The sequence below is a fragment of the Canis lupus genome, chromosome 1 (assembly GCF_003254725.2).
Source record: "Canis lupus dingo isolate Sandy chromosome 1, ASM325472v2, whole genome shotgun sequence".
NCBI lineage: Eukaryota > Metazoa > Chordata > Mammalia > Carnivora > Canidae > Canis > Canis lupus.
The window spans coordinates 89,103,471-89,122,267 of record NC_064243.1 but is presented as its reverse complement, the minus strand read 5'-3'; the positions used below and the strand labels follow the sequence as shown (position 1 = coordinate 89,122,267).

General features: G+C 39.1%; 1 protein-coding gene across 1 annotated transcript in view; it reads left to right on the top strand.

The window, feature by feature from the left end:
- Positions 1-18,797, top strand: part of PGM5 (phosphoglucomutase 5) — a 189,361-nt gene that overhangs the window by 16,245 nt on the left and 154,319 nt on the right. Inside the window, exons 2-6 of the mRNA XM_025423380.3 lie at positions 2,209-2,371; positions 8,484-8,630; positions 11,559-11,684; positions 16,808-16,998; positions 17,845-17,999. Of these exons, the coding sequence (XP_025279165.1) occupies positions 2,209-2,371; positions 8,484-8,630; positions 11,559-11,684; positions 16,808-16,998; positions 17,845-17,999 (782 nt within the window). The remainder of the gene's footprint in view (positions 1-2,208; positions 2,372-8,483; positions 8,631-11,558; positions 11,685-16,807; positions 16,999-17,844; positions 18,000-18,797) is intronic.

Here is an 18,797-nt window from a genome sequence, read left to right as displayed (position 1 = left end):
CCCCAAATAGAATCCCTTCTCTTCATTTCTCTTGTCTCTAGCCTCATCCAAGACACCGTCCACACTCAGCTCTGCTAGCCTTCCATCTGATCTTCCTCTTTTGGCTCTTGTCTCTCTAACACATTTCTCACAAACTAACCACTGATTCATTTTTCTCAATGAATCAGTTCAATACTGTGGTCTTACCATGTACCAGGTTTGTTCTAGGTTCTTGAAATATAGTGGTTGATAAAACAAAGCCGTTAGAGCTTCTACATAGTTGGGAAATAAACAAATATGGAAAATGTTAGATGGTAATATGTATAGTAGGGATGATTAAAACAGGAAATAGGAAACTTCCTATTCCTAGGGATGTGTGGGTGCTGTGTTATACAGGTCAGTCAGTGGTGCTCTCTCTGATTAGTTGACTTTGGGACAGAAACCCAAAGGATAGGAGGAGGCAGGCATATAAATATCTGGGTAAATGTATCTGAAGCAGAGGAAAGAGAAAATGCAAAGGTCCCTCATCATGCTTGACAGGTTTGAGGAACAGTAAACCAACCAGTGCAGCTGGAGCAGAGGAAGGAGGGATGTGGAAGATGTCAGGTCATGGGGTTAGGTCATGTTGGGGCCTTGTAGATTAGGACAATGATGACTTTGGCTTTACTTTGGCTTTGTTGTTGACATATATTTTGCTGATGTGATATGACTTGCTTTCTGAACAGATCATTTGGACTGCTCATTCTGTGATCTTTTAGAATGTAAATGCTCTCCGGTCATTTCCACTACTTCAAGCTCTTCCATGAATTCCCATTGTGTTTAGGATAAAATCCAAGCTTGCTTTGTTATTATTATTATTGTTTGTTTTATTATTAAAATTGACACTTCATTATTCTATTTCACAGAACCCTGCTCATCTCCTTCCTAATATGTATCTAACTAGTAAATATTATTATTAGGCTTATTTGTTTATAGTCTGCCTCCATCACTTGAAAATGTATACTCTGGGGATGTTCTGGGTCTTTCCATACTAAATCATCCCAGGACGGCTTTATTCTTGGAGCTCTTGTGTTTGCTTTTTGTACATTTTTTCCTGTATGTTCCCTCATTGTCATGTTTGGTCAGTTACCTACTTCTAGCAATGCTCTAGTTGGTGCCAGGGTAATTTTTGTTTGGGCTGGATGCTAGAGCTCGCCTTGGCTTATGGGCTACAGCAGTACTTCTCAAATTTTAATGGATAAATGAATTAGCTGGAAGGGGGGGAGAGGGTCTTGTTAAGGTACTTACTGATTCTTCCTCAGTGGGTCCTGAGTGGACCTTGAGGTTCTGCATTTCTGCCATGCTCTTTAGTGATGCCCATGCTGCTGTAATTCTTTGTGAAACAAGGAGATTTGATCACCAAATTTGAAATCACCCATAGGGCTTTAAAGACCACAAAGCCTTGATTTTACCCCGAGATATTCCAGTATAATTAGTCTGAATATTGGTAATTTTAAGGCTTCATTAGGATTCTGAATTGTAGTAACATTCGAGAACCATTGGACTGGATGACATTGGTCTCTATTTTAAGATAAAGCATCCTGGGTAATACTCTGCAGGGCTATGTGGCTTTCTTTTTTAAAAGTCAGTTTTGTAGCTATAGAAAGACTCTGGCCACACCCATGGATGACTTCCAGGTCTCTGCTTACCATGGCTGGATGGTTTTCCCTGTATCCCCAACACATGTTACCAGTGGCAGAAATAAAATTCTTGCCTTTTAAGAGTGGTCATTCCGAGTGTGGTTAAATACACCTGCTGCTGCTGAGGCTCAGTAAGCCATGTCCCTCCTGTATGAGCTCGTGCTGAGGAAGAGAGAAGTGGGTGAAACAAAGAAGCCTCCATTTCTTTTTTCTTATAATTTCTAGCATGTTCGAGTGTAGAGTTTCTAAGCCAGTAACAAATTAAGAACTTCTTGTGTAGTTCAAGCTACCCCTTTGGTCATCAAACATGGATGTTTCAAATGACTAAAAATCAGTGAAGCAGATCCAATTTACAACTTGATAATTGACTGCTAGATGTGGGTGCCCCAATGGTGTTGGAGATACAGGACAGGAGAGACAATGCCAGAGCTCTCCTTTACCCCCTAAGCCAAAGCCCACTCAGTTCCTTTTGCCAAGTGATTTACTTGTATTAACAGAGGCTTCGATCCCATGTGACTGGATTGATTTTTTTTTTCCTTGGCCAATCTAGATTGGACGCCTGATAATTGGACAGAATGGCATCTTGTCAACACCTGCTGTTTCCTGCATTATCAGGAAGATCAAGGCAGCTGGTGGGATCATCCTAACAGCCAGCCACTGCCCTGGAGGACCAGGGGGAGAATTTGGAGTGAAGTTCAATGTTGCCAATGGAGGTATGTAGCTTAGAATATACCTTAATCATAATAATTTCTGTTCTCTTATGTTATCATAGTCTTTTTTTTAAAAAATATTTAGAGAGAGAGAGAGAGAGAGAAGCAAGAACACAAGAGCAAGAGAAGGGGCAGAGGGAGGAGAGGGAGAATCTTGAACAGACTTGGGTTGAGCATGGAGCCTGATGTGGGGCTCCATCTCATGACCCTGAGATCACGATCTGAGCCGAAACCAAGAGTCTGACACTTAACTGACTGTGCCACCCATGTGGCCCTATTATTATAGTCTTACAATGATCCTCCGATATATAGACAAGCAAAGTGGAGGGGAAATGGCTCAGAAAGTTCCAGTGAGGTGCTGTATTAGACAGGTTTCTTCAGAGGAACAGAGCCAGTAGGCTTACAAAGAGATTTTTAAAATAAGGAATTGGCTGAAAAAAAAAAATAAGGAATTGGCTGGGTTCTGGTTCCAGATGGTGATGTAGGAATATCAGAACTCACCTCCTCATGGGCACACCGAATCTACAGATATATGGATTAATTTCCTCTGAAAAAACTCTAGAAACTAGCAGAGCAGCCCCTTTACACAGAGAAAGGGCACATGAGAGGAAAATGTCCAAGTGGGTAGGAGAGGCTGGGATACAACCTTACCATAAACCTCACTGCTGGTGAAATAATTCACTATTTGGAGAGAATGTAAAAACCCTGAGCTACTCTCCGAGGAAGAGAGGGTTCGTCTTCTACATTGAGTACTCCAGCTTTTAAGACTGGCATCTGAGATGTGAGCCCCCAAAACATTTGCTTTGAAGACCAACTGGTTCATACCCTTGACCCACAGGGCTGTGGTGATCTGAGGGATGGCTTTTAAAGGGCCCACACACAGCCTCCTTGTCTGCACTGGGGCCCAGAGAGGGAGTTGGCTTGGGTGATGATGGAGGCTGAAAAGTCCTGAGACCTATAGACCCAGGAAAGTTGATGGCAGATTTCTGTTCTGAGTCCCAAGGCCTGAGAAACAGCAGAGCTGGTGGTGTAAGTTCCACTGTGAGTCCAGCTTTGAAGGCAGGAGAGGACCAGTGTCTTAGTTTGAAGCCATGCAGAGAGTGTGAATTCTCCTTTATTCAGCCCCTTATTCTGTCCAGGCTTTCAGTGGGTTGGATGAGGCTATCACACTGGAGAGAACACTCTCCTTCACTCAGTCTACTGATTCAAATGCTAATCTTATCCAGAAACAGCCCTACAGACACATGGGAATAAGGTTTCACCAAATGTCTGGGCACCCCGTGGCCCGGTCAGGTTGACATATAAAATTAACCATCACAACCCTTGAGGTGACATGACAAAGGAGTGGCCTGATGGGATCTTGAAACCATTTGGTCTCTTGGTCCTCTTCCCTCCTTAGCACAGTGAAATAGTTGAATAATTGATGCTTCTCTGACCTGGAAAGACTTTGGATTTTAAAGTTGGAACATGCCCCCTAAAATATTTAGACCCTTCCTGTCATTGTATAGATGAAGAAATCAAATCCCCAAGAGGCTGTTATTTGCTCAAGTTCACATGGCTGCCCAAGGCCAGACAGATGATTTTTTAGCATAACTTGTAGACATCCCTCTTTCCTATAGTGTTGACTTTCTCTCACTGACATGCTTAGAATTATTTCACTTTTCCTTACAGTTACAGAAATGTATAGTTTGGAGGTCTTTGTGGGGTGGGAGATGTGTATAGGGGTGAAATGAACAAATTTTTAAACCTACATAAAGTTAAGGGGGAAAATAAATGGGTAGCCTGTGTCCATCATCTTGGTTTTCCATTTTGCACTTTATTTTCCTAAAGGATTTTAAGATAAATTACAGCATGAAGACATTTTACACAAATCTTTCTGAATACATCTCTTAAAAAGGAAGACATATTCCAACATAACTACATTATCACACCTAATTCTCTAATATCATCTAAAACCTAATCCATACTCAGATTTTTCCAGTTGCCTCCAACATGTTATTTATAAATGTTTTATTTAAACCAGGATTCATCCCAGAACTATGCATTACATTTGGTTGTTAATTCTCTTAATCTTAATCTTAATCTAGAACACTGAGTCTGCATTTATATGTGGGTAGGAGCAAATTTTAACCATTAACAGTTACCTTTATGAATTATTTCTGGCCTGGGCCAGAATATTCATTATTTCCTTCTCCTTGCAGTCATTTTGGACACTATCCAAACAAATGAACTTCACTCATGTCAACTGTTTAAAAAAGAAAAACACCTTATGAAGTGTCCCATACTTAGAGATGTTCTGCTTCATTAAAAAGCACACTTAGGACCCATGTCTAGTCTTGCTACTGAGGATTTTAGGAAAAAATTGGCAATATTCAGGTATTCTATATGCTGTTAACACAAGAAACCGAATGGGCTCAGAAAATGGGAATTTGTAGAGAAATGGGATATAAAAGTTGCCAAGTTAAACAATGGATTTCAAGTAAGCATTTGGAATTTATATTTGATTTCATATCTTATGAGAACATCTCAGTCATCTCTATGATATCCTGTGAAGCATAAGGAGAGAAGATATTATTTAAATACCCATTTTGTAGACCAAATTAAAGGAGGAAATGAGACCTATTCAGCCATAGAGTGGGGCATTGAATTTATCATTTGGCCTTTAACTGTTTTGAAAGTCCCTTTCTTGTGCTTAATTCTTCATATTTGCATGTCTCAGCATTCTTCATGAAGCTAACATTCTTAATAGCCTAGAAAGATTCACTTGGTTTCTTCCTACTGAAAGTAGAATAAATCTTTATCATAATTTCTTTTCCTGAAGAGGTATTCCTCTCTTTTATTGTGTGTCATATAGATACATTTTGTAATGAATTAAAAGGCCAAGTATCTTGGGGTGCCTGGGTGACTCAGTCGTTTGGGCATCAAACTCTTGATTTCAGCTCAGCTTGTGATCTTGGGGTCATGGGATTGAGCCCCACGTCAACCCCACATCAGGCTCTGCACTCAGCAGAGGGTTTTACCTCTTTCTCTCTCTCTCTCTCTTCCTCTGCCCCTCACCCCACTCATGCTTTCTCTCTCAAATAAATAAATCTTTAAAAAAAAAAGCAAAAGGCTAAGTGTCTACAGAATTAGTAGGCACATTCAGGGATATGGAACATATCTGGAACTATGTTGTTTTTAAAAGGGATTTAGAGGACAGGACCATTCTGAGCATGTTTTTTAAGTAGAGGGGAAGATGCTAGAGGGGACATGGAATTCATAATAAAAATACTGGATTTTCCAGAATCTTACAATGTGCTTGCACTATACTCAGAACTTTACATGTATTATCTCATTTAATCCTTATCCCAATCTGATGAAGTCACTGAGGAATAAAATGGTTTAGAAAATTTGGTTTTTTTTTTTTTTTTTTTTTTTTTTTTTTGGTTTAGAAAATTTGACCAGTGTTGCAGAATGAGTAAGCTGTGGAAGCTAAATTAGAGCCCAGATTCTGGCAAGAGGGCAGAACTTCTGAATAAGAAGGTGAAGATGGGGAAAGAAGAAACTCTAAGGGGTGCGGATTGAAAGTTTGGGGAAATAGTTGCTGTGTCTGTTCAAAAAGAAAGTAAAAAGATAGGTTGTCTGCTGAGATAATTTGACAAGGATAGAGGAGGGACTTGGGACATGTTTTGTAAGAGGTACACTGGGAAATGTGTTGAGGATTCATGCCTAACACATTGTAAAGCTAATAAGCAGATTCATTCTTAGGGGGAGCCAAGGGGTGTAATTTTGTGACTATCTCCAGCAATATGATGGAGTCTAGAAATGGCAGCAATGGGGGCTGATGATGGCAATGTCCCAGGGTGGGCATGGCACAGCCTCAAGGAGGCTTGTGCTTTTTTTGGGTGTCTGGACTGACTTCAGACAGTTAGGATTCAGAATCCAGCCTCTGTCTGTCACCAGTGAGGGGACTTTGGTTAAGGATCTCCACCTCCTCAAATTTCAGTTTCCCCATTTGGAAAATGAGGGTAATATTAATTCCTACTTCATCTGCTTTTTGTGAGTGTTGAACACCAAGTAAAGTGTGAAATGTGGTATATGTAAATTTCAATAATTATAGGCTCATGTGATGATGCTAACAAGGGAATGGCTCAAATGGTGGACCATAGCGTCCTGCCTGGGATAGGAGACCAGTGAAACTAGAATAGGCTGATAGCCTGGGATTAATCAAGTGATGATGAGCATCAGTCTAGGAATGAGCAGGTTCAGCAGAGGTATGAAAGAGGGTAGCTGGCAGGTAAGGAATTTGTGGGTTGAAGGCACTCAAATTTGACATTTTTGAAAGGATTGCAAGAGACAGTAATACTTAAGATATGACTCTACCAGCCCCTGACTAAAATGGAGAGGAAAGTCATGGGAGTGGAAGATGTCAAAGAACTTAGAAGTTGTCAATGGATGCAGAGGCTGTTGATGAACTGTGAAGTTAACAACATGAGTGGTTGAGTGGCATCCTAGAAAACTACCATGCTAAAGTTGTTTAACATTTAGAAATCAGTGTATGTGGTCATGAAATCAGACTTTTTAAAAGTGAGGGACACAGCCAAAGAACGTAGGGTGGCCCGTAAGGGAGCAGGGAGATAGTCATGCATTCTCTAATCGGACATGAACAAGACTACTTACTGCTTTAAGTTTTGCAAAAGTTCAAAAAATGTTAAGGAGTGGAGGAGGAGGGTCATTTTTTTTTTCGGTCTTTGGTTTTCCTATAGGACAAGGAAATATGGGTAAAATCTACTAGGCTTCTTTCTTATGCACTAGAGTGGGGCTATTGCTATTCCTTTATTTTTAAAATAGCTTTCTTGAGGTTTAATTTATATACAAAAGATCTGCACATATTTAATATGTGCAGTTTAATGTGTTTGGGTGCTGTTCCTTTTTTTATACATTCCATGAGCATTTATTGGGATACAAAAACCATGCTGTGCTTCAAGGCACAGGTCTAATAGAAATATATTGTGAGTTGGAGATGATTTTCAACTTTCTAGTAGCTACATGAAAAAGTAAAAAAAAAAAAAAGATGAAATGAACAATGCCATTTTGAACCTAGTATACTGAAAATACTATCATTTCCGCATGTTACTGTAAAAATTAAGTACAATCTATTATGTTTTTTTTTCTAGGAACTGTTCAAAATTTGATGTATATTTTGCAATTACAATACTTCTCAATTTCACTAGCCAATATCAAGTGCTCAATAGCTGCATATAGCCAATGACTACTGTACTGGCTATAGGGAACTTGAAGGATTGGGATAGAAAAGAAATTATTTCTTGATTTCTTTTTAGTTGAAAGTTACAATAGAGTTGGTGAGTATAATTCATACAAAACCCACCTATTGGCTAACATTTATATTTCAGATCTTTCAGTGTATTCATTTGATTCCCAAACTTGTTGCAAAAAATCAAAAGTGATTTGCAGTAAGATATAAAAATTAAAAAGAAAGTGAAAGGAGGACAACTGTTGATTTTATGTTCATTTAAAGTCTCTCTCAGCACAATTATCCTCTTGACCTTGTGAGAGAACACATCAAATATTTTTGGCTAAACCTCATTTTAAAACCTTGGAAGTCACTCGAGAGAGTGAGTTGGGGAAAATAGTTTACCCTGGTAAGCTCCTGCCTCCACAAGGCAGCCGATCAGGGAGTAGAAGTTGTATTTTCTTTCTCTAGGTGCACTTGGGAGGCTGCAGTTTAAATCTGGAATCCCTTACTTCTGTCAAGTGCATATCCTGTTGGTGTCTCATATCCTGAATAAAGCTGATTACATAATCGGGTCTCCCCAGCAGGTGTGAAACTATTTTTAGGGAAGATGTATCATTGCTCAGAAGTGGATTCAGACAAACAAACATGTGGGTTATTAGCCTACATAAAACAGGTGAGGCTGACCAAATTTCTTCCATACTGGATGAATACAGCACAAGGAAAATGGAAGCTAATTGAACTGTCAACTGTTGTCCATTGTTTGGAAGACGAATGAATCATTCTTTTGCTTGGTGGTGAAGGAGGTAACATTCCCTTGATTGAAGTTGCAGGCACTTTTTAAAAAACTTATTTTTGGTGGTATGCTACTTCCAAATGCAGGTCCTGCACCAGATGTGGTCTCAGACAAAATCTATCAGATCAGCAAAACAATCGAGGAATACGCCATATGCCCTGATCTTCGAATCGACCTATCTCGGCTTGGAAGACAAGAATTTGACCTGGAGAACAAATTCAAACCATTTAGAGGTAATAGATTATATTTTGAAGAAGTTGGAATAACTCCGTGGGTGGGAGCGACTGCTTTCCGCAGGGGAGAGCGCACATTAAAGTGATTGGATTATCTATTTTGGGAGTGACTTCATAAACAGATGTAGTATGACTGTAGTGCAAAGGAAGGTGAGAGAAGCCAAGATACTCAGAACTGGCAACTTTCAAAAATGACTTCCCAAGCCCAGGATCATTTTCAACATAGGAAAAATGTCATAGCTGACTCCATTCCAAGAATAGATTGTGAATCGCCAGGATATGTCTTCACTTTTTTAATTAACTAAGGTGAAAAAGCTGGAATATCTTATACAATTAAGAAGAGAACCAACAAGATAATGGAATCATTAAAATTTCCCATGGAATGTAGGCATTTTTTTTCCCAAGCCACTAAAGCGCTGTTCAACTTGATTCAGTGTGCCAATGATCACCTCTTCTATACCAAGCACTATGTTAGGAGATTTTCCTAGGATTCCAGTACATACCAAATGGATTTAGGCAAAGAACAGAATGAAATTGCCCCCAACTAGCCTTTACTATAGAGTGACTGAAACTTTAAAGTACTCAGATTATAACCTTTAACTTTACAGATTAATATTGAACCATATAACATCATTAATATCATGCATGTTATTTCCCCCTCTCTTTTGTCTTATTGCTTTTTCCTAGAATGTATACAATTAGCCATAAACCAACTTTTTACTCTGTTAGTTCCCTATTAGCTTAAATACAATTGGTGTTAAGATGTTATCCTTATTTGACAATGAATTTAGCTAAAAAGATTAAGTACCAGGCTCACAGCCACATGCTATTTGAGGGACAGGGAAGAGCCTGAAATGGATTGTTGAGGGGTCACACTATGAAGCCAACACTACTACCATTTTCTTGAAGAATTTTGAGTCAATTGCTTGTTTAATCAGCAGAAACTAATTGAAAGCCATGTGATACTGGAAACGATGGTGCCTCCTTTTATTAATCTAGTTGCAAGCATGCGCACACATGTACACACAGTGGTTTGACAACTATAAACAAGGGATATATTATACGAAACAAATGTATTTAAATATGCTTATTTACATATTTTGGAAAAATTGGACAATAAGATGACTGGGAAAAATTAGGCATTACTATGAGGAAGAAGTTATGAGTGCCTTATTTACTTTTGGTCATTTTCACAATTTTTATACTTGTCTAAGAGACCCACATCTTTGGTGAGTTCAGATTAAGGCTCTTTCTGCAGGCACATTGCTAGTTTGATGAGTTTTCTAAAATGCTATGGATACCAGGAAGCGGCTAGAAGAATTCCCTGGTTCCTAAGAAGAATTTGGAAATAATCACTGGGGATAGTTTATATTCTATGTTCTTGCTGTTTTAAATGTTGAGCAAGGTTTGAGTTAACTGGACACACATCATTCCTTGGCATTTCACTTTACAGGGTCAAGACCATGAACTATTTGATGTGAACTTTCAATTTTCACTGAATTCTACTTGCTTCCTTGTTTTTTACATTTCTGTTTACTATGTATTATCTTCTATGAATACTAAGTACATTTAGGCAAATGGTTCAAGGGCTGAAGAACCAGAATGAAATTGCCAAAATTATCCTATATTGTAGAGTGAGTAAGTCTTCTAACATATTCAGGATATAATCTTTTATTTTATAGGTTATTTTTTACTGTGGTATAATGTATATAACATAAAATTGAACATTTTAACCATTTTTAGGTATACATTTCATGTAGATTAATTCCTAATTTATTGTATAAATCAATATCTCCCTCAGGCCAAAGGATTTTTTTTTAAGCCAAAGGATTAAAAATGATTTGTGTTCATCAAAAAATAGTTGCATTATATTTGAATGAGTACACATACTACACTGATTTAGGTGTAAAGAAGAATATTTTTAGATGTGTATTTGACCAAAGGGATAGTTTCATATAACATATTAAAATTCCATCTGTTAACTATTATACCTGGATTTACTGAAAATTATTAAAGGTGGATTGGTAATATCTTTAGTGCAGGTTTAAGTATTTCAGAATTCCCAAGTAGTAGGTATTTGAAAAATTTGAAAAACAACATACATATGCTTCGAAACTTAACTATGAATTTAAAAGCAGGGCTTATGAACAAATTTTAGTGTCTAAAGAGTCAAATATTTACTATTCTAGGAAAATACTTTCTTAGTATTATATGCTGATGGTGAAGTTTAAAAAATGTAATGTCTTTTGGGTTTTGTGTATGTCAGATAACTGGAAAAGACTAGTTTTGGATTCCTGGTCACTGGGTGGTGCCAGACACTGAAGAACATTTGTGTTTAATGAAGATTTGTAAATATCTGGCATTCACCCTGAAATCTGTACTGGATTGGGCACACCAGAGACTTCATACAAACTCAGGATTATATTCTTCATCACCAATTCTAACCCTAGATTTGGTGGACCCCAATGGTGTTTAGAAAATAAGGGTCACTACTGAGGTCACTCCTTGATTTGTTTCAAGCTCACTGAGTGGTTCTTTGTCTAACCCCCACAGTGAATGAGTGTGTCAAGATGCCTCTTGACATTGAGGTGTGTGCATTTTTTGGGAGAGAGGTGGTGGAAGAAAGGTGGGATAAAAGGGTACAGTTTTAACACCTTTATTCTGTGGTTGATTCTTCATTTGCTAAGAGGAATGTATAACTTGTATTAAGTACACCTACAGATGACTGGAAAAGTCTGTGGGATCTTGATTGTGCCTTAATTTGTGACTTAGCCTACAAATGGATACTTGGCTTCCTGCATGATGTGTAGGGTTATGATGGGATTGTGAACAGAACGTCACCCTATGAGGGTGGTGATTCATTTTATACTTCCAGATAGACTTCATGGATATGGTCAATGATGTTTCCTTTTGCTTTCATATCCTTAGTGGAGATAGTGGACCCAGTAGATATCTATCTCAACCTTCTTCGGACCATCTTTGACTTTAATGCCATCAAGAGTTTGCTGACAGGGCCTGGCCAACTGAAGATCCGGGTTGACGCGATGCACGGAGGTAAGTTTGTGGTCTTCTCCCAGTTGGTGGACAGGAAATGTTAAGGAGGGCAGCCTGGGTGGCTCAGCGATTTAGCACTGCCTTCAGCCCAGGGCATGATCCTGGAGATCTGGGATCAAGTCCCATGTCAGACTCTCTGCATAGAGCCTGCTTCTCCCTCTGCCTGTGTTTCTGCCTCTCTCTTAATCTGGTCTTTCATGAATAAATAAATAAAATCTTAAAAAAAAAAAGAAATATTAAGGAGAGCTCTACCCATGGTGGGTTTCTGGATTATGAGGAAGATTGGATTCATAGATATTCACACAATGTGTGGATGTTCAGATATTTGGAATGTTCTGGAAAATTTCAGAGTTCTTCTCTCTTTTTTTCTTACTTAGTTTTTTAAAAAAATGTATATCATTTTTTAATTGAAGTGTAGTTGACATGCAATGTTATAATAATTTAAGGTGTGCAACATAGTGATTTGACAGCTCTACATGTTATGCTCTGTGCACCATGAGTCTAGTAGCTACCATCTGTCACCATACAATGCTATTATAATACTATTGACTCTATTTCCTATCCTGTATCTTTCGTCCCCATTACTTGTTCATCTGTAACTGGAATCCTGGATCTCCCACTCTCCTTCCTCCATTTTGCCCATCCCCTTGATCCCTCTCCCTCTGGCACTTTCTCTCTTGATGCAAATGAAAATAGTGGTGAACAAATGAGTTGGAGCCTATTTGGGAAGGATAGTTAACTGTAATCATTTAAAAAAATCTATTTTGGGATCCCTGGGTGGCGCAGCGGTTTGGCGCCTGCCTTTGGCCTAGGGCGCGATCCTGGAGACCCGGGATCGAATACCACGTCAGGCTCCCGGTACATGGAGCCTGCTTCTCCCTCTGCCTATGTCTCTGCCTCTCTCTCTCTCTCTCTGTGACTATCATAAGTAAGTTAAAAAAAATTAAAATAAAAAGAAAACTAAAAAAATCTATTTTGATAAAAAAGTATATTTTGATCAGTGTACATGCATATAATTTAAATAGTCAAGTAGTTAAAAGTTCATTATAAAAAAGTCTACCCCTCTGTTCCCCCCAATTTTCTACAAAGGGAACTTTTTTTTAAATAACAGTTTTAACTTTTTTGGGGGGAAGTATATATCTCCCTATTACTAAATACTATGAATGTACTGAGTTTCAGTTTGGGTCTTACTGACTTGACGATGGAAGATGAGGTCATAGCTTTTTTTCACCCTCTCCATTCACTAAATCCAAGCACACTTCTCTCAACTAATTATATTCTGATTTTGGTGAGATCAGTATGCAGTGTCTATATTATCAGATCCCTGCTAAGCCGTGCAACATACTATAGTTATATTTTCTCACAGAAAATTTTAATTTTCTTCATCTTGTTTTCTCATTGCTTAGTTTTCATTAGATGGATTTACCAGTATTAGCCCCCATACTCTCTAGGGGTCTAAGTCCTCCTGCCTTGTGTTCCTGGAAATCTCTGATCTGCTCTGTTCTGCTCTGCACTGGTTGTTCTCTGAGTTGCTCTTATCATCATTCTAGATATTCTCTGTACAATTTCTGGTGTTGGCTATCCTTATTTCTGGATCCTTTGTCTTCCATTTTTGTGATTTACTCCTGTGTTTTGGAGGAACCCATTCTCCAGGAGCTCTGAGAGAAAATTGATGGGAAGTAAATGTGTTTAGTTATTGCATATCTGAAAATGCCTTTTTTTTCTCCTTGCTCTTAACTGATATTTATCTGGATACAGAAATCTAAGATGAATATTATTTTTCTTTAGAAGTTTGAGGGCATTGCCACATTGCCTTATAGCCATCATATTGAACTTGAGAAGTCTGATGCTATTCTGATTTTAGTCCATGGTATGAAATCTTTCTTTTTTCTTCTCTGGAGACTTTAGGGCCTTTGGTTTATTATCAGTGTTTCTTCCTTTTGGAAAGATGAGTCTTACTGTGGGGCTATTTTCCTCTATTATGCTGGGAACTTGGGGGATCCTCTTAATCTGGAAACTTGCATCCTTAAATCCTGGGAAATTTTCTTGTATTACTTCTTGAGTTATTTCCTCTATTATTGTCTCTTTTCCTTTTTTTTTTTTTATTGTCTCTTTTTCTTTCCAGAATGGTTATTGCTTAAGTATTGAACGTACTGGATTAATTCCTTAGTTATCCCTATTCTCTCCTCTGCCCTCACCACCCATTTTCCTTTTCTTTGTTTTGTGCTGTGTTCTGAGATTTCCTCAACTTTATCTCCAGGTCCTTCCATTATGTTTTTCAGTTCCATATCATATTTCTAATTTCCTAAAACTTTTTTCTTTTCCAAATAATCTCTCTCTCTCTTTTTTAGAGGTTATACAAGCATGCATGGGAGTTGGGGAGAGGGGTGGTGGGAGAGGGAGAGAGAGAATCTTAAGCAGGCTCCATGGCCAGCTGGAGCCTGACATGGAAATCAATCACAGGATCCTGAGATCATAACCTGAGCTGAAATAAAAAGTTGGATGTTTAACTGATTGAACTACCTAGGCACCCCCAAATAATCACTTTTTAAAATATTCATGTTTCATGAATGCCATATTTTAAAAAATAAGTCAGGTTTACTGAGATATAATTTATATGCAGTAAAACTGACATCTTTTAGGCATGCAGTTTGATGAGGTTTGATAAGCATATATATACATGTAATGACTATTGACAATGTAGATATAGAATATTGCTCTCTTTCAAGTTCCTTGTGGCCCTTTGTAATCATACCCCACATCTTAACCCCTAGCTCCTGGCAATCACTCTTCTGCTTTTGCCTGCATAATTTTGCCATTTTCTGTAAAACTACCTAAATCAAAGCATAAATATGTAGCCCTCTTCTTCAGGCTACTTTCACTCACATAAAGTTTTAGAGATGGGTTCATGGTGTTGACCATATCAATAGTGATTTCTTGTTACCACTGAGTATTTCATGGAATGGATGTACTACAGTTGTTTATCTATTCATCAGTTGAAATAATTATGGTTATTTCTAGGGTTTGACTACTACAAACAAAGTTGTCATAAACATTTGTGAATAAGTCTTTATAGGCTACATGATTTTGTTTGTCTTAGATAAATACCTAGGACTGGGATTGCTGAACCATAGGTCAAGTCCACATTTCACTTTAAAAGAAACTGCCAAGCTCTTGTCCAAATTGGCTGTACCATTTGCACTGCTAATAGTGTATGAGGGCTTCAGTTTTTCCATGTCCTCACCAACACTTGGCATTGTCAGTCTTTTTAATTTTAGCCATTCTACCATATCTTGTTGATTTCTATTAAAATATTACCGATGTATATTTTATTTTTTTAAAGATTTTATTTATTTGAGAGAGAGAGCATGCACAAGTTGGGGAAGGAGCAGAGAGAGAGGGAGAAGCAGGCTCTCCACTGAGCAGGGAGCTCAATGAGGGACTCGATCCGGGGACCCTGGGATCCTGACCTGAGCTGAAGGAGATGCTTAACTGACTGAGCCACCGAGGTGCCCCTATTAATGTATATTTTAAAAGTTTTCTTCACCCTATATGGTTTTTTTTTTTTTAAGATTTATGTATTTATTCATAAGAGACACACAGAGAGAGGCAGAGACACAGGCAGAGGGAAAAGCGGGCTCTGTATGGGGACCCTGATGCGGGACTCGATCCCAGATCCCGGGATCATGCCCTGAGCCAAAGGCAGATGTTCAACCGCTGAGCCACCCAGGTGTCCCCTCCCTGTATAGTTTCTGTTTCTTCCAGGTTGCTCTTTATTCTTTTTGTTTTGGTCTCACATTGACTGAATTTTTCAAAAGTTTGGCAATCCTTGGCTGTCTGGCATGTTTGAGAATGGGGCACTGAAAATTTTGTTAGGAGGTCTGAGCCCATGTGTAGCACTCATCCTCCATGGCTTTACTCTAAGGTCATCTGGTTGGGCAGTTTTGTTCTTTCTTATTGCCCCAATCATATTCCCCAGAAAAGGATCTTTCAGGTTCTTGCCCTAGCATTATCTGGCCTAGAGGGAAGACAGCTTCTCTTTTTTAACAGTTTGAGCAGTATATCTGGTTTTGAGCCTCACTGCCTTGTTTGTACTGTATATCCATCCTCCAATCAATCACTCTGGCTGAGGGATGGAAGATGTTGATTGGGCAGACTTAGGTCACCTTCTCAGCCTTGGGGCAAGTGGGATTTAGCCATATCCACCTGATAAGAACTAAGATGGGGAAGGAATTTATTCTCTAGAGGAAACCCAAAGTATTGCTACTAGAGGAAGGGGAAATAAGTGCTGGACAGCAATGTTCTTTGTGTCTGCAATCATTTTAACTCTACCAACTATATAATTAGATGCTGTAAACCACTGAAGTATATAAAACTAAGCATGTTTTACAAAATAAGTGCTAAGGAGTGGTATTTTCCAGTTCAACACACATTTATGGAGCGCCTAAATAAATTCCTGTGTTAGGAACAGAATCATCATATGTTAGGAACAAAAACATCATAATCAAGGGATGCAAAGCACATAGTTTCTGCATTATTGGGCTCTTAATACAATAGCAGCATGAGTCAAATCTATAGGTGAGTGAGTGAGTGAGTGATGGTAAGACTGGTGCTATGTAATGTATATTTATGAAATAATTAGGTCCAATGGCTTACAAGAAGAAACTACCACAGGTAAAGTTTCAAGAAGGAGGTAGCATTTCTGGAGGATCTGCATTTCTTAGAAAGAATATAAATTAGATAGAGATGGGGAGTAGAGATGCCACCCAAATGGAAAGGACATTATAGACAAGGGAATGGAGCCTGAGGTAGAACTTACAGCACATTTAGGGACCACTATGTAATCCTGTTGGCTGAAATATATGTAAAGCATCGCTTTCCATTTAATTTTCACTGATACAACACAACCCTCAAACAGTGAACATCTTTTGATTTTGCCTGTCAGGCATGCTAGATACTCAATGGATAGTAGTTGAAGTAAGTGTTACTCTGTGTTGTGTCTTGAAAGGGCTTGTAGAATTTTTTTTCTCTCTGCTATTAAATGGCCTTTCTTGTTCTAACCAGAACAGAACACACTTGTGGGTTTCTGCAAAGATTTCATATTGCTGCATATTTCTTTTCAGTTATGGGACCCTACGTGAGAAAAGTCTTGTGTGATGAGCTGGGAGCTCCAGCCAATTCTGCAATAAACTGTGTCCCCCTGGAAGATTTTGGAGGGCAGCATCCTGACCCAAACCTGACATATGCAACAACCCTTCTGGAAGCAATGAAAGGAGGAGAATATGGATTTGGAGCTGCATTTGATGCTGATGGGGTAAGTAGGAATGTTTCCTGCCTTCTAACCCTTTTACCATATCATAAGCCAAGCATTGGAAGCCAGAGAATTCATGGGGCTGGCTGACATGTATGCAGCATTTGAACCCTAATTGGCTCCGCATCTGCTCTTCTTTTTACTGGCTCTCCTGTACTGCAATTAAACAGCCTTTATGTTTCTTAGTTCCAGAGTGCATTATGTTATTAAAAGGTTATTTCTTTTAAAAAATACTCATGCAATAAATCTTTATTTATAGTTGGTTTTGTTAAAACTGCATTAAGGAGCTAGGTTAGGTAGGTAGTTCAACAATAATTCTTGTTCTCTATTATATTTTGGGGAAAGTATGAGATAAGTATATGGAGACTACTGAAGCCTGAGGTAGTCATCCACCTTTCAACAGGTGGGATACATTCTTAACAGTGTCAAGGTCCTGGGCCCTACAGTACTCAGGAATGAACTTATTTATTTAGTTAGTTAAAAAAAAGATTTTGTTTATTTGATTGAGAGAAAGAGAGAGCAAATACAAGTAGGTGGAGTGGCAGGCTGGGGGAGAGGGAGAAGCAGGCTCCCTACTGAGCAGAGAGCCCGATGTAGGACTCGATCCTAGGACTGGGATCATGACCTGAGCCGAAAGCAGACGCTTAACCAACTGAGCCAACAACTGCTGAGCACCACTATACTCAGGAATTTAAAATAAGGCTTCCCATGTCCTCTTTGGCTTCATTCAAGTTGTTTTAGATTGTTGAAATACAGAATGGCAGTAAAGTAGCTTGTGATGATTATGGGAATGGCATTGCCAGCAGCACATGCCTCTGTCCGATCATTTTCACGCTTTCCTTCTGACAGGACCGTTATATGATCCTAGGCCGAAATGGCTTCTTTGTGAGCCCTTCCGACTCCCTGGCCATCATTGCTGCCAACCTCCCTTGCATTCCATATTTCCGTCAGATGGGGGTCCGAGGGTTTGGGAGGAGTATGCCCACCAGCATGGCCCTGGACAGGTAAGCAATGATATCACCGTGAAAAACTGTGTGGTAGGTTTCTGACATCAGTGTCTCCTTTGTCATTAGCTGTAGCTCATTCTCCCCTCCTCCGGTGGGAATGGTTGGAAGTATGAGAACTTAGAGGCATGTATAGTGCACTTGGTATGGAGCATGGAGAATCTGGCGGCCTGAACTCCATTCTTGGTTCTGCCTCTTAGCTGTGGGAACTCGAGAGACTTATTTGATCTCTGAGCCTCATTCTTTTTTTGCCAGTCTTTTTAATTTTAGCAATGCTAGTGTGTGCAAAATATTATTTCCTTTTTAAAAAATGGAAGTGTCATTAACATATAGTGTTCTGTTAGTGTCAGGTGTACAATGTGATTTCAACATCTGTACATTACTCGGTGCTCATCATGATGAGTGTGCTTTTTGATTCCCTTCACCCTTTCTTTCTTTCTCTCTTTCTTTCTCTCTCTCTCTTTCTTTCTTTCTTTCTTTCTTTCTTTCTTTCTTTCTTTCTTTCTTTCTTTCTTTCTTTCTTTCTTCTTTCTTTCTTTCATTTTATGTCACAAGCTACGCAGAGACAGAGAGAAGCAGAGACACAGGCAGAGGGAGAAGCAGGATCCATGCAGGGAGCCTGACTTGGGACTCAATCCTGGGTCTTCAGGGTCACACCCTGGGGTGAAGGCAGTGCTAAACCACTGAGCCACCTGGGCTGCCCCCTTCACCTTTCCCACCCATCACCCCACCAACCTTCCCTCTGGTAACCATCACTTTGTTCTCTGCTTTTAAGAGTCGGCTTTCTGTTTGTCTCTT